A 22,426-nucleotide genomic window follows, 5' to 3' on the forward strand; every position below is an offset into this window, starting at 1 on the left:
AATTGAAGCTTTGAAATAATCCAGGCCAACCATTTTAGTTGCTTCTAATGCCCACATTTGCAGATGCCAATAGTGGTAGGTCCATATTGCCCTTCCCAACTTTGTATGTATGTGTGTGTGTGTGCATACGTGCATGCTCGAAATACCGCTATGTGACAACGTTGTCAGAAGAAATACTGATCCGCAGTACATGTATGACAGAATGAAAATTTGTTGATATAGTTCATGTAATACTGAACCTTAGATGACAGAACCTTACTGATCAGAGTTCTAAGTTGAAATATAAATCACGTAGCAGTTTTTCTAGGTGCAACGACGATGTACGCTTTGATCCCATTTGCTGTTGACAGAACGTAATGTTTTGATATGACTAAATTATTGATCTTTATTCAAATTTCCCTTCCTATAAGTGATATGTGTAATTTGCCTTTTCTGTGAGTAATTAAAAATAAATATGTTGTGATGTTGTAGGTGTTGCGTGACAATAATTTTGAGCCAGGCTGCCTTCAGCGGAGATCACTTCCAGAAGAAGCTGGCCCTCCTACTCCTCAAGAAGTAGCATTGTGGAGCAATCATCGAGTAATGGAATGGCTGAGAGTGGTTGACCTAGCAGAATATGCACCCAACCTTCGTGGGTCAGGTGACTGCCACTTCATATCAAAATATTAGCTTTGAGAGTTATTCAAGTAATGGAAAGGAACAAACAAGTCCAAATCATGTCTTATATTAAAAATAGGAACATCAAAATGAACATGTAATAAGATGAACACAATGACGAGTCAGTAAGGGAAGAGGGAGAAATAAAAATAAAACACAAGAGGACAAGGACAATCTCCATTACTTCATACACTGCCAACTTCATACATACCGTCTCTCTCCTCATCAGTCCCAGTTTTCTACATCCATTTCTTCTCAGCCCCCAAAGAGCTTGTTTTTGCTTCCTTTCAATGTTCCTATTTTGCTATATATGATTTGAAAGTTATTTAGTGATGGAGAAATATTCTTCTCTCACCTCCCATTATCACTTTGCATAGTACACTGATGTAGCTCCAATATTGTCAAAAAGGAACCTGTAACAGAAGATTTTTAAACACTTCATTTAGTAATGATTAGTATACACTAGAGCAGGGATGGCGAACCTATGACACGTGTGCCACTAAATGACACACGAACACGACTTCTCTGGCACGTCAGACAACATTTTAAGGTTTTTAACATGTAATAAATAGGTCAAAAATCTAGCAGTACAGCATATTTTAACATTTCACTTTAATAAAGAAGTACGTCTTAGTTAATTCTATACAAATTTTATTAGGTTAAAGCAAAAATGTACCTTATTCTTAATATTTACCTGTTTTAAAAATTTAATTTTTAGTGATGTCTGCCTCTGTGGTGTAGCAGTTAGTGTGATTAGCTGCCACCCCCAGAGGCCCGGGTTGGATTCCCGGCTCTGCCATGAAATTTGTAAAGTGGTACGAGGGCTGGACCTGGGTCCAGTCCCACCTCAGCCATCCTCAAAGTGGTTTCCCGTGGTTTCCAACTCCTCCTCAAGGCAAAAGCCGGGGCAGTACCTAACTTAAGGCCACAGTCGCTTCCTTCCCGCTTCCTTGTCTATCACTTCCGTTCTTCCCATGCATCCACTGGTCCCCTGTTCAGCATAGCAGGTGAGGCTACCTAGGCGAGTTACTGTTCCTCCTCCCCATTTGTATCCTTCCAACCCAAAGTCTCACACTCCAGGACACTGCCCTTGAGGCGGTTGACATGTGATCTCTCTCTGACTCCGAGGAAATAACCAACCCTGGAGGGTAAATGGATTAAGAAAGAATGAAAGAAAGAAACTTTTAGTGGTGTTTGCAAAATAAAATAATGAAACATTCAGTCGAATGGATTTATGTTATGATATCTAATACATAATTGAAGTCAAATGAGGGGTTTCATGATGATTTTAAAGGACACTGGACAGTAAAAAGTAATACGCAAGACCGTAATTGACACGCTTGTTGGTAAAGGTTTGCCATCCCTGCGCTAGAGTCATCCAAGTTAAGGAAATAACCGGGCTGAGTGACTCGGACGGTTGAGGCGCTGGCCTTCTGACTCCAACCTGGCAGGTTTGATCTTGGCTCAGTCCAACGGTATTTGAAGGTGCCCATATACATCAACCTCATGTCCGTAGGTTTACTGGCACGTAAAATAACTCCTGTAGGACTAAATTTCGGCACCATGGCGTCTCCGAAAACTGTAAGAGTAGTTAGTGGGATGTAATTATTATTTTTTTTTTTTTTTTGCTAGGGGCTTTACGTCGCACCGACACAGATAGGTCTTATGGCGACGATGGGATAGGAAAGACCTAGGAGTTGGAAGGAAGCGGCCGTGGCCTTAATTAAGGTACAGCCCCAGCATTTGCCTGGTGTGAAAATGGGAAACTACGGAAAACCATCTTCAGGGCTGCCGATAGTGGGATTCGAACCTACTATCTCCCGGATGCAAGCTCACAGCCGCGCGCCTCTACGCGCACGGCCAACTCGCCCGGTAATTATTATTATTATTATTATTATTATTATTATTATTACTACGGGGATACCCATGGAGCAGAAAGAGGTTAAAGAAGGTGCCGGGGTGAATGGGTCCAACTCCAATATCAAAATTAATTTCAAAATTAAACTGAAGGTTATATTTGCAGAAACTTCAAACTCCACAATTTTTTCATGACAATATTACAGGTACAAGTAGCAATCATTAAACAAGACTGGGAAAATTCCAAGATTCAGAACCTTAATACGTTGGGCCTTAAGCCACCAGTTTTACAATTCCAGAGATGCCGGATTCAGTTTACACAAAAATTGGCAACCATTAAGTCAAGGGCAGAAATCCCCCAAATCAAGAGCACTTGCTCCCAAAATTACAATATCTAGCCTTCCAAAGGCACTCTTTAATCTTACAAAAACTTTGAAAAAGAGCAAACAGGCTCTCAGTATCTTCTAGCCTATTCGAGGCAATATCAGAAAATTACAATTACTCACACAAGTTACAAATTGAAAGATAATGTTATACAGGGGTATCTAGTACCCAACCTACAGGGCCTTGACGAAAAAGAACAGGTTATATAAACGGCCCGAACACAAACTGAGTGAAGGCGTACACTGCACTCCCAGATAATGAAACATTAAAACCTATAGGGCTCAGGGCCGATGAAGCAGGGGCTATTTCCAAACTCTTGAGGTGGCACGGATGGAAATAACTTTAACACATTACGGAAGGAAAAACAGTAGTCACCTCAAACCAAGATGATGGGGAGCTTGAGAGGGTACATCACTCTCTATCCCCGATTTAAAGTCAAAGCTTTTATGAAGTTTTTACGTTAGCCGGAAGAAGTTACATTTTAGAAAAGCAGGTTACATAACTAAAGAGTCGGACCTTTCCCTCAGGTTAAACTGTGGAGGTAGCAAGAAAGAAAGAAGTTATGTAGCCATTACCTGGTAGATGTTCTGTTGACCAATGAAAGAGGCCACCCGCCTCCTGCTTTGACACACACACACACACTCAGTAAGATGACAATCAATTGGCCAAGAAATGTGAAAAGCCGCAGTTTATAAACCCTCAGGGAAGGTTCAAGACTAAACCAGCCACACCCTCTCAATTTTATTGGTTAAATTCAAAAGAAACACTCAAAATCGAACAAGAAGCCTGTGATAGGTGGAAAATTAATTACAGAAATTGATTGTCTAGATTCAAAACTGGCGGAAAGAAAAAGGAAATATTGCCAACCCAAAAATAAATGATCATCATTCAGTTACAAAAACCTAGAAATACAAAACTTCTTTAAATTATAACTTCTTACACCTCGCACCAGGGTGCATGATCATAGTTTTTAGTGGTGTCCTCTGTGGAAAAATGTCCAAACTTCTTGATGAATGTCAAACAAAACAAGTAGAAATTCACTCAGGTTAGGAAACTGCACAATAATAAAATTACTCAATATTTCTCTGGTGACTTCTTCTGAGTAAAGTTCTAAGTTGGTGTGGTTTCAGTTTCACTGTTTTACCAATAGAGGAGTTCATTTAGGCATTGAATTTGAATGCGCAGCTGTGGGGTGTAACTACTACTACTGCTGCTCCTACTACTACTACTACTACTACTACTACTACTACTACTACTACTACTACTACTACTACTACTACTACTACTACTACTACTACTACTACTACTACTACTACTACTACTACTACTACTACTACTACTACTACTACTACTACTACTACTACTACTACTACTACTACTACTACTACTACTACTACTACTACTACTACTACTACTACTACTACTACTACTACTACTACTACTACTACTACTACTACTACTACTACTACTACTACTACTACTACTACTACTACTACTACTACTACTACTACTACTACTACTACTACTACTACTACTACTACTACTACTACTACTACTACTACTACTACTACTACTACTACTACTACTACTACTACTACTACTACTACTACTACTACTACTACTACTACTACTACTACTACTACTACTACTACTACTACTACTACTACTACTACTACTACTACTACTACTACTACTACTACTACTACTAAAGAGACAACTGTGAAACGCTGTCAACCAGGAATGAGTTAGCTGGAAAATTTATTTTACCAGCAAGTACGGACACTCCTCTGGGATCCCGAAGTACCAACAAAATCAAAGCTGGTGATATTCAGTCAGTACTTCATACCAGTCTTAACCCATGGTATCAAAACCTGCACCCTCACTAAGAGAGACTCATCAGGGTTGCAGGCATATGAGATGAAGTTCCTTAGGTCCACAATTCATAAAAACCAAACTGGACAAGTTATGGAAGGATATGGTTAGGAAGGAAGCTGGGATTGAGGCATCATTGTTAGATGGGGTCAGCAGGTGGTTTGGGCATGTAATGAGGATGGAAACAAGGACACCATACATTAACTTGGAGAGACATGTGGCAGGAAAATGGATGGTCGGAAGACCAAGAACCCACTGGATGGACATTGTAAAGATGGACATTGCAGATGAGGGAAGGACACTGGAGGACGTGATTAGCAACAGAACGTATCTCAATAAGACAGAATGGAAGAGACTTGCCAACAGTACCCGGGAAACTGGAACTCTAAAATGATGATAATGACAGTAATTGCAAATATCTCTGTTATTATTCCTCATACGTTAACAACATATGAAACAGAAGATTGGAAATTATATTTTGCACAACTTTTGTTAAGTACAGCTTTTTGAAGCAGCTAATATTAACAGATAAAGTTGACACTTCCTCCTTTGGTCCCCTGTATACTCCCTGTATATGCCTCTGTATACTAAATTCCACCATTGTATGGTTCAAAGTCTGGAATGAGAAAGGAGGAGTGTTACTGTGTTGGCAGCCACCCATTAAATTGCTACATAACCTTACTCACTACAGCGGTCAACGGCTTTGGGCGGATGACCCATTGTAGGTGGGTAATGGGCCCTCACTAGAGGAAGTACTACTAAAATCTCATTGAAGGTAGCATCTGTACTCCAGTGGAGAGGCTACAAACGGTGTCAGTACTCCATGTTATGTGTGATCTGTATTCCTGCTGTCAGTAGCTCTAAAATGCCTTTGGGTGTGGTTAACCATCATAATAATAGCCTAAATGAATATGAGTGAAGGTATACTACAGCCTCTGAAAGGGTTAGGGCATTCCCCACAGGTGATGTGTAGCTCATGTATTGCCAGAAAAACTGTGAGAAGTGGGTAACTGACAAATGAAAGTATTAAGGTAGGAACTATTTGTGTGGTAACATTAATAGGGAAACTGGAGGAATTAGTAGAGTTTATGATAAAGAAAGACATAGTACTGTTTGTTCTAAGTGAAACCAAATGGAAAGGAAAGTCAGAGAAAGAACTCTACTACAATGGTGGTATGGAAGCCAAGAATAGAGTAGGAATTGTAACTCGACAGGATCTGAATGAATATGTTAGGACAGTACTACTTATCAATGACAGGACAATGAAGGCATAAAGATTCAATTGCGGGTACCCAAGAGATAGGTTAGAAATCCCACATGGCATGGCTCGGACGTCAGAATTCAATAAACGGGGCAGGCAGCATTGGTGCCTTAACCTATACAGTAGCACATTCTAAGTCTGAGAATGGACTAAAGTTGAATTACACGTGGACGGCAAGCAAAGGAGTTGTGGGGGCTTCATTGTACAAGCCCCAGCTTGGAGCTACAAAGCAGCCTACAGGCCTCTAGTACCCCCTGGATAATAGCATAGGACTTCTTAGGCCAATGGTGTGATTTGGTCAGACCATTGGTCTGCAATTCCAAACTGGGCACTTCTCTTATTTTGAACAATTGTGGCAGCCCTGAGATTAGACACGACTCAAGTTTTATTGGAGAAAATAGCAGGCTTGCCTTCCTCACGGCCGTCCAGTAAGGACACAGAAAATGGCCACATTTGGCAAATTTACAAAATCTTGTTTTAATTCTTCTATATAAGTAAGAATATTTCGGGGAGGGTGGTGGGGGGGCACTTGGTGGGTCATTGGCAAACATAAAGGAAGAATCTCTTTACTTCAGCTGCATCTTGTTACTTTTTGTTTTGGCTATTCTTTTCTTTAAACCATGTGTTCCCACTTATAAGGTCATTTTTTGTCTACAAAAATAGTTCAGGGCATTACCAGCAGAGTTCCTTTTCCCACACCCAAATGGACCTATGATCTGTTTGCCACCCTTCCTCTCCTGTGCATCCATGTCTCCAATGATCACTACATTCTTATCTCTGTACATAATATTTTATATGCTTTTACTGTTTCTGGAATATGGGTACCTATTTTCAAATCGCTACCTAATGAAGATGAGACTTGAGACTAGAGCCCTTGACATAATCAAAGCATATGCTCCACAGACTGGGAACAGTGAAATGGACTTGGAGGAATTCATAGAGAACCTAGAGAAATATATTTGAGATAAGAATGTAGTGATCATTGGAGACATGGATGCACAGGAGAGGAAGGGTGGCAAACAGATTATAGGTCCATTTGGGTATGGGAAAAGGAACTCTGCTGGTAATGCCCTGAACTATTTTTGTAGACAAAAAATGACCTTATAAGTGGGAACACATGGTTTAAAGAAAAGAATAGCCAAAACAAAAAGTAACAAGATGCAGCTGGGACATTTTATTTTTAACATAAGGCTTTTAGTGCTGGGAGTGGCTAATCACATGTTCAGCTCACCTAGTGCAGATTTTTCTGTTTGACTCCCATGGGTGACCTGCATGTCTGGGTGTAGTATGATAATTAGGTAGGGAGAGGGTGAAACCTGGTGTTGGCACATAGTGTACTCCTGTCGAATAACACCCATCCAGTGGACGAATCACCATCAAGTGCATCATTTGTCCTCACTCCATATGAACACTGCGGAGAGGTTTGGGATTGAGTCCAGGCTTTTGGCATGCAATCTAGTGATTAGAAATTGTATGCCACCACCACCTCCCCTCCCCTCCCCTACCCTACCCTGCCTGCCAACATTCTGATGGTGAATTTCTTTTCCACCGGTTGGACTCGAACCAGCTAATCATGGTGTCAAATGCCTTAATGTTCATGGGAACCAGGTGGGCAGAGCTATGACAACAAAACCAACACACTGATAGTCTACATCCTGATTGAGAAAGGGAATCAGAAACCACTGATAAGACATCAGAGCTGTGCCAAATTTCACCTTGGGAAGATTAAAAGACTTACTGAATAAAGACAGAGGAAAATAAGGACATAAAACTGTGCAAAGTGAAAGATAGGAAGAGTTCCAGAAAAGTTGAAACAAAGAATGCCAAAGGAAGCATCAAGGAGTGGAAAAGAGAATGGATGTGTTTTAAAATAGCCATGGTGAAATGGCCAGAAGAAATTTGGAACTACAACTGGACAGAAGGTCAAAGAAACACCATGGTGGTATGATAGGGTTAAAGCTTCAGTTGAGCTAAGAACAGGATGGAAAAAGCTGAGCAAAAACAGGACAGCTGAGAATGAGGCAGAGTATAAGGATCACAAAAAAAGAACTGCACAAAAATTGTACAAGAAAAGAAATGTTGGGTTGACATAACAGATATGCTGCCAAAAGATGTAGAGAGGAACAAGGTGGTGTTATATCAATGGATAAGGACCAAGAACAACACTAGCATAAACACTTTTACTAAAAATGGAAAGGACAATGTGTTGACAGACCAACAGAGCATACTCCAAAGATGGAAAGAGTATTTTGAAGAGCTTTTACATAAGTAACAGTCCTATTCTAGATAGAAGAGACCATGTGTTGATAACAGATCACATAATGGAGCTGGAAGGTGTACCATCAATATATATATATATATATATATATATATATATGTGTGTGTGTGTGTGTGTGTGTGTGTGTGTGTGTGTGTGTGTGTGTGTGTGTGTGTGTGTGTGTGTGTGTGTGTGTGTGTGTGTGTGTGTGTGTGTGTGTGTGTGTGTGTGTGTGTGTGTGTGTGTGTGTGTGTGTGTGTGTGTGTGTGTGTGTGTGTGTGTGTGTGTGTGTGTGTGTGTGTGTGTGTGTGTGTGTGTGTGTGTGTGTGTGTGTGTGTGTGAAGGGGAAATAATTATTATTTCATGTTGCAGGTGTTCATGGAGGTTTGATGGTTCATGAGCCACGTTTCACAGCTGAGCTATTAGCGAGTCTGCTATCCATTCCACCCAGCAAGACATTGCTGAGACGGCACCTGAACACTCACTTTAAAGAGTTACTGGGACGAGACTGCATCCAGGAGAAACGTGAGGCTGAGGCTACCCTGGGTTATGTACCACTCTCAGCCACCACAAAGCTCAAGGTGAGTACAGCTCATCTCTGTTAATGGATGTAACAGCACTACCATCATTCCATCAAGGCGTCTTGTTTTCCTTCACTCTCACCGAAGTTCTGCCATAAATAATCTCTGCACAGCTTACAAATGTGTTTTTAAATTTGGTCCATTCTTCTTCTATACTTTCCATTTATGATATAGGGATGTACTGTTTTAATTCCTCCTGAAATTTCTCCTGAGTTCTGTATCATTTAATTTCCATACTTTTATTTTCTTCTGTCTTATTTCTTTCTCTCTCACAATTTTACCAATTTTAAATTTTGCTACCACTACTCTGTGGTCTCCATCAAATGCCTTATCTGCAGCAGACCCTGCTAGACCATTATTCAAGGCCATGTTTCCCAACTCGGAAATTGCTAAAAAGTATGAAAGTGGCAGAACCAAAACGAGTCAACAGTATCTGAAATAGTCAGCTGTCTTCAAAATGCACTCTACTCATTGTCTACTGAGGTAATAATGAAAACGATGCCTGCAAATTGTATCCATTGGTGTTTACTTATTTTTTGTGAGAAAAAATAAGATAATTACTCTACTGCTTGCTTTGGTGGAGTGTGATGATAACAGTGGGGAAAGCATATTTCAGGTATTGAATAGGGACATTACGGTCAAGATGCTGAAATGTGAAAACTGTATCATTCGGTTGTGACAATGCAAACACAATGGTAAGTAAATTTAAGGGAGTGTCAACATTTTTGAAACAGTGGAATCCTTCAATGGTTATATGAAGCTGTATCTGTCACCTACTTCACTTAGCATTCTGGGAAGGCTACTAAAACCTTGGAAGCAAGTGCAACAGCGGAGACACTGATAGTAGACATATATTTCTTTCGTCAAAGAAGCTCCAAAAGAAAAAAAGAAGGAAAACAATTGAAGATGTATCAGGAAACAAATGAGCACAGGATGGTTATCTCTCATTGATTCAATAAACAAGGTATTAGAACAGTGGGAGCCATTGAAATTGTTGTTTCATGTTCGTGAAGAAGTTAAGTCAACAGAAAGCAACAATAGGAAATTTCTTGCTGTCAAAGTAGCAATGGGGAAATGATGCCACTAAACTTTACTTGTTATTTCTGTAGGACACACTCCCCATTTTCACAAAGTACATCATGTTGCAACTAGAAACTCCCTGAATACATAAAGTTGCCAGATACATGAATGGATTATTGATGGATTTAGTGGTGAGGTTTCTGAAAGCTGAAAATATTGGAAAACAGTTTGAAGTAAGTTTGAAATGCATTACTGGCATAAAAGTTCAGTAGCGGGAGTTGTCAGAAAAATGTCCACAATCTTGTAAATGGAGTTACAACAACATAGCACATTAAATGAGGAAGTGAGTCCGGCAGTTTATCTGGAGACAGTTCCTCAGATTGGTAAGAAATTTCTTTACTACAGCATGCAATCACCTTTTGGACTAATTCCCTTTTCATGACCCTCTGGTGAAGCATTTCTTAAAAAAATATTTTAAATTGTAGAGGTCAATTGTGCTGTAATAATGATAGAAAAATGAATAAAACAAGCTAACATAACAGAAGATCAAGACAACACGGTTATGGATTAAATTATTTTAATGTGTGCTGATATAGACTGTTTTAATTTTAGTAAGTGTATCAAGCCATCAGCAGTGTTACAATGACTTTAATTTTTTATGATGATTATGACTCAATACTGACAAAGACAAACTGGAAGTGGAATTCGCTTCTTACCAAACAGATCCATTAAATGAAGACATTTCAAACTGTGAAACAATAGTTGTACCAAGGGAAAAAATTTCAGAGTTGAAAGATGCTTCTGGAAACATTAAATATTCAGTTCTTCCTCGAGTGATGTTTGCCATTTTAGTGATACCTCACAGCATTGCTTCAACTGAGCGAATATTCAGTATTGTTCGCAAGAATCACACTAACTTTCAACTGAATATGAGTACAAGAACTCCTAGTGCTCTCCTGGTGGAAAGTACAAAAATGTTATGTTCTGAGATCTGCTATTAAAAGCAGTTTCCTGAGAAGGATCTCTGTGTGGCAAAAGAAGCAACTGTGAAGTTGCTGCAAGAAAAGTAACTTATGTTAGATGTGTCCTCTTTTTTTTTTTTTTTAACACAGAGAAATACAATGATACATGTTGATATTGTTTGAAATTGCATATTGTAATTTGCCCAAGATTTTGAATCTCTCAATAGCAGCAACTGTGGAGATGCTGCAAAAAAAGTAACTTAGTTATGTTTGTGTGTTTAATTCTTTTGTTTTTTAACTTGTAGGAATAGAAAACCATGTTGATATTGTTTGAAATTGCATATTATAATTTGCCTGTGATGTTGCATTCCTCACCATCTGTTCTGAGATTCACACTTCTGATGACCACCTTTGAAGGTTGGCATCTCTACACATACCTCTTTCCTGGTCATAAAGGGGTTTCTCACGCAGCATACTAGGTTTTTCTGAACTCCTCTACTGGTAGTTTTGCATATTAACAAAGCTGAGGGAGTGAAACCAAGCTTCATCAGAAAACATAATGAGATAGGGATTAGTAACTCTGTTTTGCACATTTCAATTTACAGAATCTAATCCTACATTGAGGATCACTTGTTTTAAGTTCTTACACTACATTAAACTTATGTAGGGTTTTAATTCAGTAACTCTGTGGCCATTTATTCAGAACAATAGGAAATTCTTGATTGCTGAGAAAGACACTAAACAGATTTTCTAGGAGAATTTTCTCAGCTATGCCCTGTGTCATAGAAAAGTTCTGTGAGCACTGCACATCGTCATCTTTGCTTCTTATCTCTACCATTCGCCATTTCCTGAAATTTGTGCCAGGCTGAGTAGCTCGGACAGTGTTGGTCTGCTGAGCCCAACCTGGCAGGTTTGATCCTGGCTCAGTCATTTGAAGGTGCTCACATACGTCAGCCTCATGTCGGTAGACTTACCGGCACATTAAAGAACTTCTGTGGGACAAAATTCTGGCACCTTGGCATCTTCAAAAACCATGAAAGTAGTTAGTAAGACATAAAATCAATAACAATTAATTATTATTCCTGACATTTGTTAAGCAATTTATGAATCACAGTACAACTTGGAGTTCTGTCATTGGGGATTTTTAAAAATCTGATAGCATGAGTCCGTTCCGTATGTACATATGAATCGTAAATAAACTCTTGTTGTGGAATACAGTACTTAAGCCCATTATTAGCCATAGTTTTCTGAGCATTCTACGGTATATGTGCGGTTTCAGCAATTGCTTTGCTCACACTAATAACGCACTCACATTTCCCACAAAACTTGGGATTTCTGGCTTGTTGGTCTACCTTTGCAGCTGGATTGGACCTACCGTGTGCACAGGCAACCCATATTCTGCTCACCCAGTGGATATGTTATCACTACATCAGACTGAACATTGTTTGGTTTCTTAGGAAATCAAATTTTGGAAGTAACATTTTCAGCAGCAAGATTATATGTACATGGCAACCATGGTAACTGTAAGTCGTAAATCGAAGGAAGGCTACAACAAAAATTATGGTATATTTGATAATACTCTTCTCCAATATACTCAGTACTTTAATCATTTATCCAATTTTCTTATACTCTTCATATGGTAACTATCCTACTATATTTGATCTCCTTGCCTGATATGTCTCTCAGGATGGCCCTTTATGTAGGTATAACACTCATATATAAGAAGTGAGATATAATGATGTTTTTCTTGTGAAGCTTCTTCCAGTTTGTGTCTACTTTGATTTGTTTGAAGTGTTTCATTACCACGATATGCATTATTCCTTATATTTTCAATACTGTGGGTGACCAGGAGGTAGTTTCTTGCGAATTCCAGCAATGATTTTATGTCACAGAAACCTTACTTCGTCTTTCATCTCGGGGTTTATGAAATTTAGTAGTGTTTGTTTTATATATGATGCTCTCTTACAAAATTTATGACATCTTTATGTTTTATATGTATATGATGCTCTCTTACAGAATTTCTTATTTCTTTACAGTTAACCAAGAAAAGTCAGTTCACATTAAAACGCAAGAAATCCAAGTCTGAAATGGATCTAGGTGACCTAGTGTGTCCATTGGACCCTTCCAAGCCAGGTGAAGGCCTGTCCCTGCATCCTTACGGTGATGGCGTAAGTCCTACTAACATAACCTTCACTTCTTCCTGGTTTCTGTAAAGATTTAATGCTTAGAAATGGTTTGTTGAGTGTTTTCTCCCTCATTAATGATGTGTGGTGGATCTTACGCCTTATATGTTCTGTAGATACGACTACCATTTAGATGTTTAAAAAAGTCATATGATGTCTACATCAGTTTCACTGTAACAAAGTCTATTTCTGTCAGGATGGGAAAGGAAAAGTATAAAGGAAATGAGGTAAGATTTTTATGGACTTGACATTTTCTTAAGAATATGAATGACAGTAAGAGACAGTTACATTGACTTTAAGCCATCTTCAGTGCAAGAGGAGAAAGAGTCCCAAGAGAAGTGGAGCAGTAGAGAGATATGTGTTCCAGAGGACATGGGTGATGGTGGTTAGGAGAAGGTGAAGATGATTTTGATTCTTTCTGAACTTAAGAATAATGGGTACATGATTTTTGAGTCTCCCTCCTTTATTGGGCATTATAAATTTTCCATTCCATAAATTTACTCGTTCGGGACAAATATTTCAGGTTCCTTGTGGGAGGCAACATCTATATCATCTCCCTCCTTTATCTAACTTGTTTATGGAGAAAATCAAGGGAGAATTCCTCAGTAGAACTTCATAGATGATGTTTTCTCTCTGTGTGTGGCCATATAAATCCGGTGAGCCCCCATTATGTCCTAGACTATCTCAACCCGTTGTCCATAATCAACTTCATGTGGCATCTCCAACACCAGCACATCATTAACCCTTTCCCTGTAATAGATCCCTCAATGTATCAAAACCTCAGTCCATGTGAAGTTCTACTTTGACATTTTTCATGCCTATCATGCTAGATAGCCCTATGGATAAAGCAGATCCGTTCCATCCCTGAAGCTCTATCCTTCACTTAACTATTACCATGGTCATCTTTGCTAGACGTAAATTGATGTAGTTCTGCCATCACCTAATTGGCCATGCTACACATACTCGAACACTCCTGCTAACCACATTCTGATTATCCATGTCCAGTTGTCACCCGATTGATCTCTTTTTATTACAGAACTTTCTGCTGAATGCTCGACTGTTACCTACAGGTGCCCTCTTAGTCCAGCAATGCCTGGGCTCATCATCAATCATAGCAGCTTCTACCTACTCTTGTCACCTTCTGCTGTGAATAGCCAATGTGCAATGTCTCTGACTTTTACTTTATGACTGTTCCTTTATCTGCCAAGAACTGCCCTGCCCTCTTCAGTGGTCTCTCCACCATATTCTTCTTTGCTCAGATGAATGAACATAGAAACACATGTAAATAACTACTACTAAAATGTTTTCATTCTGTACCCTGATAGAGACGGCGGACCTCCTAGAGGCTTACACTCTCTCTCAGCAGTGTTGCCAGGTCTCTGAAAATTTCAGGAGCTCTCCCGATATATATATATATATATTGCAGCACTTCAGAAAACTTGACCGGGCGAGTTGGCCGTGCGCGTAGAGGCGCGCGGCTGTGAGCTTGCATCCGGGAGATAGTAGGTTCGAATCCCACTATCGGCAGCCCTGAAAATGGTTTTCACCGAGCTCGATAGCTGCAGTCGCTTAAGTGCGGCCAGTATCCAGTATTCGGGAGATAGTAGGTTCGAACCCCACTGTCGGCAGCCCTGAAAATGGTTTTCCGTGGTTTCCCATTTTCACACCAGGCAAATGCTGGGGCTGTACCTTAATTAAGGCCACGGCCGCTTCCTTCCCACTCCTAACCCTTTCCTGTCCCATTGTCGCCGTAAGACTTATCTGTGTCGGTGCGACGTAAAACAACTAGCAAAAAAAAAATGGTTTTCCGTGGTTTCCCATTTTCACACCAGGCAAATGCTGGGGCTGTACCTTAATTAAGGCCACGGCCGCTTCCTTCCAACTCCTAGGCCTTTCCTATCCCATCGTCGCCATAAGACCTATCTGTGTCGGCGCGACGTAAAGCCCCTAGCAAAAAAAAAAAAAAAAAGAAAACTTGAAAGAAAAAAAATTCCCAAAATATCTTCCAATCCAAATTTAAGGAAAAATGAATAATGATGATTAATGGTACATAATATATTTGTGCTGAAAAACTCTTTCCTCGTCTCACTGCGTCACAACATCACTCGTTAATTACTCCCCCCCCTACTGGGCGAGTTTACCGTGCGGTTAGGGGCGCGCGGCTGTTAGCTTGCATCCACGAGATAGTGGTTTCCCATTTTCACACCAGGCAAATGCTGGGGCTGTATCTAAATTAAGGCCACAGCCCCTTCCTTCCCACTCCTAGGCCTTTCCTATCCCGTCGTCGCCATAAGACCTATCTGTGTTGGTGCGACGTAAAACAAATTGTAAAAAAAAAAAATTACTTCCCCGCATTCATTTTATGCTTGAAACTCAAAACTCACGCTTGACTATATCATTCGAAGGGAAATCCCTGACCTGCATATAGAATCAAATCATAATGTTAAGTGGGTGAAGCACAGTCAGTTGTTGTTCAGATGAGACTACTTCTAGCTGCATATTAATCTGTGTCACTATTCCTAATAGTTAGCTGGCACGATTTTTAAGAAATATTGGTTCTAGTTCGAGTTCTGATTTGGCATATGTGTCAAAATCAATGAAGAGTAAAGAAAAAAAATTAAGTATAGTATAATGCAGAATGGGAAAAAAAAATGCAACTTTTCATGGATGGATGTGTGTGTCATATGCATGCCTAAAATTACCAAGGGGCATAGAAGATCTTGCAAGGGCTACTTATAGCTACTTTCATTGTAGTCCTAAATGCATAGATGAACTAAAAGAATTCCAAAATTTTGTGAAAGTAAAGCCCCATAAATTACTTCACCCTAGTCAGACATGCTGGCTTTCTGTACATATTGTTGTATGTAGGCTTCTAGAGCAATACGAGGCACTTAAACTGTATTTTATCAATGATGTGTGTAATGACAGGCTTCTGGCAAGTAACACTGATTTGCAGAAATTAAATGATTGTGCAACCAAACATTTTCTTCTTTTTCTGGACATTGTTCTGCCTAAATTCTACACTTCAAATCTCAGAATACAATCAAAAAGACCTCAAATCCATACCATGTATCGTGAGGTTGAGTGAAACTTGAGAAAAATTCTAAAGTGCTCTATGAAAGAGGACTGTCTAGAGAAAACGCCCTTTAATGATGTTGATTACCCAAATGCCTCTCATTTCAAGTCTATTAATGAAATGTACTTAAGTGCAAAAGTTATTTTGTACATCTTCAGCTGCTGAAGGAATTACCGAAATTTTCATTTAAATTCCCGAAATTTTTATGTACAGTCTGACGATTTTTTTATTTGTGGACCTGGCAACACTGTCTCTCAGTCCAAGGAGATTTGAAATGGTGATCCGAGCTGCAGAGAAAGTGTTATTATCCCCACTAAGTACAGTTCTCACGTCACCTTGAATGATACTTCACTATTTTAAATTTGCAGGAGACTATCTACCCTTACACCTTTCTCTTTCCTCAAGAGATTCTAAAATTGTACTTCAATTCCTTCTTAAATCCAGAGCAGACTCAAGGTTGAACATTGACAACCCTTCTCATTCTGTATCTTGTCTCTTCCGCCAGTTGCTCTCACTCGTCCTCTCTGGAGCACAGATCACATTGCTGCTTCTCATACCTGTGGACTACTCTGCTTACACTGATGGTGATGAAAGTCAAAAATATTTATTTTATGGGTCATCCTCAGCAATGCGTGTGTTTATTGTATATTCTGGGTATATTGCTTTCCTTCTTTTTTTCCTTTCCCCTACTTGGCAGTGCTGGCTGGATTCTTTCTCTGATGATTATATGTGATTCTTTCAGCATGCATAAATTGTAAATAAGCAACTCCCTTATATTCCTAGCGATGTAGTCTAAGGTGGCTAAAACCAACCAGTTCTTGGCTTCTCTTTCCGTCCACTTTGAGCAATTCCCCATCCCATGGGCAAAAAATTTCTTATCACTGCTCATAGCAATACTAGCATGTACTTCAGCCTTGTCATCGCTGAGCTTCACGCTCAAAGAAGAGTGCTGTAAGTATCAGTGTTGGGTGGGGGGAGCAGCTTCTATCTAAGATGGTATAATTTGAATGTTGTTTTCTGTAAAGGTAGCTTTTGTTGTTGCAAAGTCCAAATGGTACTGCTTTCTGATGTTACCATTTGTGAATACTAATAAAATAAACAATAGTAGAATATCAGTAATAAAAATATATAAATAAAATTATAAATAAATAACATTACTCAAAAACTTAATAAAAATAATTGAAATAAATTAAATTAATAAACATAATTAATTGAAATGTCCGTAGTATGGGCGCCAGAGTTCACCAGAATGGATCCCTTGAATTTAGATAGAGCATAATAATTCTTTATCTCCCATGGCGTGTACATGATGCTGCGTACTGGTACATCTGCTACAGGCCTTACCTAACCTTCTGAAAACAACTAAATAGGTAGGAATTGCACCTAGGTTCATCAATAACTCCACTGATTCTAAAATATCTAACTATATTCTCAATAAAATCCATGCATGAGCACCTCATCAACACACCAAAATACACTTATAATACACAAACAAAAGATTACTGGAAGACTCTATATTTACAACAACAACAACAACAACAACAATGAAAACAGTGGGAAAACAAAACTCCATATTTACAACTACAACATGGAAGCAGTGGGAAAACGAAAGCGAGAACTAAGCCACCATTTGTAGTTAGTTAGTTGAACAATGTACATATATGTAGATAAGAACCCTTCACTGACTCTGTATCAACACGACTTGCCAATTCTCATAATCGGCACTTATAACATCACACAGATACTGTACCTCGTAATACTGTGTGCACAGACTTTAACACTTGTTGTAAAGATATATACATTTGAGCAACACACGCTTGTCGATCCTGAACATAAATTATGGAAAGTCTGAGATAGCTTTCACCAACATATAATGCCAGGCCGCCACAAGTGCTACAATACCTAATGCGTAAGCACTCCACAATTTGTCGATCAGCCACTTTCTACGAACATAACAAGACTACGTTCCACGAACGTTTGAAGTCCAGTCCATTGTAGCAGTGTCACTCGAATACTGTATATCCAGTTTCACTCCCGTGTGCCTTAGCACTACTTCCTTCCCGTACAGTGTGTCATTTCCTGTCGTATGATCAACCTTTATAGACATCAGCATTCCCCTTCCTCTCACATGATATGCCTTGTGGTCAGCCAATCATGAATGTATCCTCTAGTCAAGACCATGTCGTGAACTTCTTCTTGATCCCATGACATAAACAAACTCTGGGGTGTTCCACATGAGTCATAGAACTTACCAGAGTTATTAAAGCAATGTTTTCCCAGCCATTGTACAAAACAAATTACTCATACCTACATATGGAGACCTTCCAGCTTACAAATATGAATAAATATACAAATGAAATACAGATGATAATAAGAATAATAATAATAATAATAATAATAATAATAATAATAATAATAATAATAATACATCGAATACTGACAATGATATCTCTCACCTCTACATATAGTGCGAGGGTTCTATCACACTGATATGAACATCCTTCTGTATGCAAGCATTGCATTTAAGGGTGTGTTTAGAGGCATCAGTGATCTTACACACTGTAGTATTATTTAGCAGACATTTCCTTTAACCACTGCAAATTACACATTTGATTTCCTGATGCCCTTTTCTGAAACTTGCTTAAGTAAGAATCATGGATTACCTGCTAATTGTTCAAAATAACTTCTGATCAGCTTGAAACAGAATACATCTGCTAGCATACTGATACGTATCATGATGTTAGGTTAGGTTAAGTTACTTACCGTGAAGTGAAATGACACAATATCTCTTGATGTTTCGCCATAAACATGAACTGTAAACTTACCACTAATTATGAAGAAACATCATCTTCTCAGATTGTGTTATCCCAGTGGCCTGTTAAACAAGATATTTGTTATAATTCTTGCAGATTTAAAATTACCAAGGAATGGTGTGTAAGGTAAGAACAGATAGAGGGAAGGTCATAATGGTGATAGAAAATCATTGTCGTCATCATCATTTGCTTGTATCCAGATGCTGCTGGGTTAGGACAAATACGATTTCTTTCCATTTTACCCACCACCACTCGTGATCCATCACCACATTCCAGTCCTGGTCACGTTGTTTTTTGATGTTTTTAACCAGGCCCATCCATTGTAAGCTTGGTCTTCCTTGACTTTCCTTTCCTTTAATTTGTGATTGAATTGTTGGGAGGGACATTAAATATAGAGGACTTAGCTTCTGCTGAGTGTTAAGGGAAAAACAGCAGAAAGGTAAAATGAAGTGGAAGGCTTTTGTATACCACCCACTGCCCGACCCAGAAATAATTTGGAACAGGGAACTAAAGAAAAAAAAGAGATACACTCGATGGAAAATAAAGTGAAACATTATGTATTTGAGACAAAATTTAATGTTAGTCAATTTCAAACCTTGAGTAAATTAAATGTTATGACATTACAATAATATGGCCATGTATCATAAGTTAATTAACCCATTTGAGAAGTTTCAGTACAGTAATTGAGAACATTATTGACCGCGGCAGTCACAGCACCAATATTGCCGTTTCTTGCCTTTTGGACAAGAATAACCACAAACACCTGTCTTAAGGTTTATTGCTGTGAATTCTCGTGCCGCATATTTTTGTGGACGTTACAGCTTGTTTACAAAAGTTAGTGTTACTTGTAAATCAGGTCATAAAGGCTCTGAAAACGCAGCAAGGGCTGTGGCGTTAGTGGAGAATGTGCGCGACTATACGCTATGTAGCAGACGTTATAGGCACGTTTTGTTCTGATGTGTACAGAAATGTTATGAAGTACAGAGAGGACAATATCTACAATTCTGGTTGTAGGAGAAGCACTACTGAGTTCAATGATCGCTTTCTTGTAATGCAAATTCTTCTTGAATGGCACAACAGCTGTGGAGGCCAGAAATCGTTTACAGCAAGTACAGGGCACGAACATCAGTGAAAGGACCAGCAAGAAGGAAGTTGTATGAAATGGATTTAAAGTACAAGAAGCCCGCCACAGAACATCTCCTTACATGTGAGCACCGTGCCTCTTGAATGCAATTCAGCAATCCCCATTGGAAGTGGTTTGTGGAGCAGTGGAGCTCAGTGCTGTTTACAGATGAATCCGGATTCTGCTTGAGGGCACTGGATGGAAGGGAGAGAGTATGGAGGTCCGGGGAATGTTATTCACCCTGTACTTTCTCTGCAAGAACACTGTTCACTGGAGGCTCTGTGATGGTCTGGGTTGAGATTACCACTGATGCGCGCACAGAGCCTGTCTTTGTTGAGAATGGAAGTCTGACAGCCCACTGATACATCCAGGAGATTTTAGTGGATCACGTGTTGCCTTTTACACCTGTCATTGGCGAGAACTTTATCTTGTTGCACAACAGTGCTCGCCCACACATTGCCGTTTGTGTACGTGAGTACCTGGATGAAGTCGGAATTTGAGCACATGGTGTGGCCTGCTTGTAGTCCCGACCTAAACATAATGGAGCATGTCTGGGATATTCTTGGGAGACGTACTAGGAGTTGTCCCTCTGACACACTAACTTGGCTTCAGGCTGTGCTCCAGGAAGAATGGGAACCACTAGAGAACATTCTATTGCACCCTGAGCATGCTTGATCAAATTACAGTCGTAACTATGGCTAGAGGTGGTAAAACCCATTACTGAGGCAATGAAAATGTGTTGAAAACATGTGGATAAATGGCCAGGTTGAGAGTGGCTCAGAGTTGAGGCACTGGCCTTCTGACCCCAACTTGGCAGGTTCGATCCTTGCTTAGTCTGGTGGTATTTGAAAGTGCTCAAATGCGTCAGCCTTGTGTCGGTATATTTACTGGCATGTAAAAGAATTCCTGCGGGACAAAAATCGGCACCTTGGTGTCTCTGAAAACTGAAAAAGTAGTTAGTGGGACATGAAGCAAGTAGCATTATTTATTGTGGACAAATGGACTGCATAGAAACGGTGTTGAGCTCCAGGTTTCAACATTTCCATATTTGTGTTGGTGGACTGTTGTGATTGTCACGATGAATAATGTTTCTCAGTTATTGAACTGAAACTTTTCAAATGGGGTATTTAATTTAAAATATATTGCCCTATTGTTGTAATGCCATATTTGATTTTTACCAGGTTTCAAATGGACTGATCTTAAATTTTGTCTGGAATACATAGCATTTCACGTTTATTTATTTATTTATCTATTTATTTATTTATTTATTTATTTATTTATTTATTTATTTATTTATTTATTTATTTATTTATTTGCTGGTGAATATATATTTTAAAAAAGGCTTCAAATAAGAAGTACTGTTGATACAGAGCATGTACATAAACGAGAACCGAGCTGGCAGGGAAGGAGAGGTGGTGGTATACAATTTCTAATTACTAGAATGCATGCCCAAAGCCTGGATACAATTCTAAACCTCTCCGCAGAGTTCATATCGAGTGAGGGCATATGACGCAGTTGATGGTGATTTGCCTGTCGGATGGAAACGTAAAGCTTTGAGCAGACCTTGATGTTATTTGACAGGAGTAAGCTAAGTGCTGACACAGGGTTTCACCCTCTCCCTACATCATCATCATCATCATTCTCATCATCGTCATCCTCATCATTCATCGAGGCACGCAGGTTGCCCATGTGCGTTGAATAGAAAGACCTACACCAGGCGAACCAAACATGTCCTCAGACACTCCCAGCACTAAAAGCCATACAATAAATAAGTAACTTATATGTAAAATTTGCTCTTCACCTTGGTATACATATAACTCAGGTTCAACTGTATTACTTTCAGCTAGGATATTAGATTTTTGTGGGGAATTCAAATTGTAATGAACCAGTACAGAAACAAGGAATTTTCACTAAGATATGCTATTTAAACAGTCATAAGAAATATAATTTTTACACAGTTTTGGATGGCAGGTTGGAGGGAACAGACTGATATCCCCCAATATCTTCCCTGTTAAGCCAGGATACTAGAGTTTGTCTCTAAAGGCAAATATTACAATTCTGGTTGAATAAGGAAATTATCTTAACAATTTACCAGTACAGAACTTGTATATCCTTTAAAACTGCATAATTTTATGAGTTTCAGTCATGAATTAGTAATATTCTTGTATATGAGCAATTAAACAATACTGAAGCTGGTTCAAACCCCACTGTCGACAGTCCTGAAGATGGATTTTGGTGGTTTCTCATTTTCACACCAGGCAAATGCTGGGGCTGTACCTTAATGAAGACCGTGGCTGCTTCCTTCCCACTCCTAGCCTTTTTCTATCCCATTGTCGCCATAAGACATATCTGTGTCGGTGCGATGAAAACAAATTGTTTA

At 39.3% G+C, this 22,426-nt stretch overlaps 1 protein-coding gene across 1 annotated transcript in view; it reads left to right on the forward strand.

The window, feature by feature from the left end:
- Positions 1-22,426, forward strand: part of Liprin-beta (liprin-beta) — a 154,472-nt gene that overhangs the window by 108,113 nt on the left and 23,933 nt on the right. The window contains exons 12-14 of the mRNA XM_068226107.1: positions 472-640; positions 8,661-8,869; positions 12,888-13,019. Of these exons, the coding sequence (XP_068082208.1) occupies positions 472-640; positions 8,661-8,869; positions 12,888-13,019 (510 nt within the window). The remainder of the gene's footprint in view (positions 1-471; positions 641-8,660; positions 8,870-12,887; positions 13,020-22,426) is intronic.

This window comes from Anabrus simplex, chromosome 2 (assembly GCF_040414725.1).
Source record: "Anabrus simplex isolate iqAnaSimp1 chromosome 2, ASM4041472v1, whole genome shotgun sequence".
Lineage (NCBI taxonomy): Eukaryota > Metazoa > Arthropoda > Insecta > Orthoptera > Tettigoniidae > Anabrus > Anabrus simplex.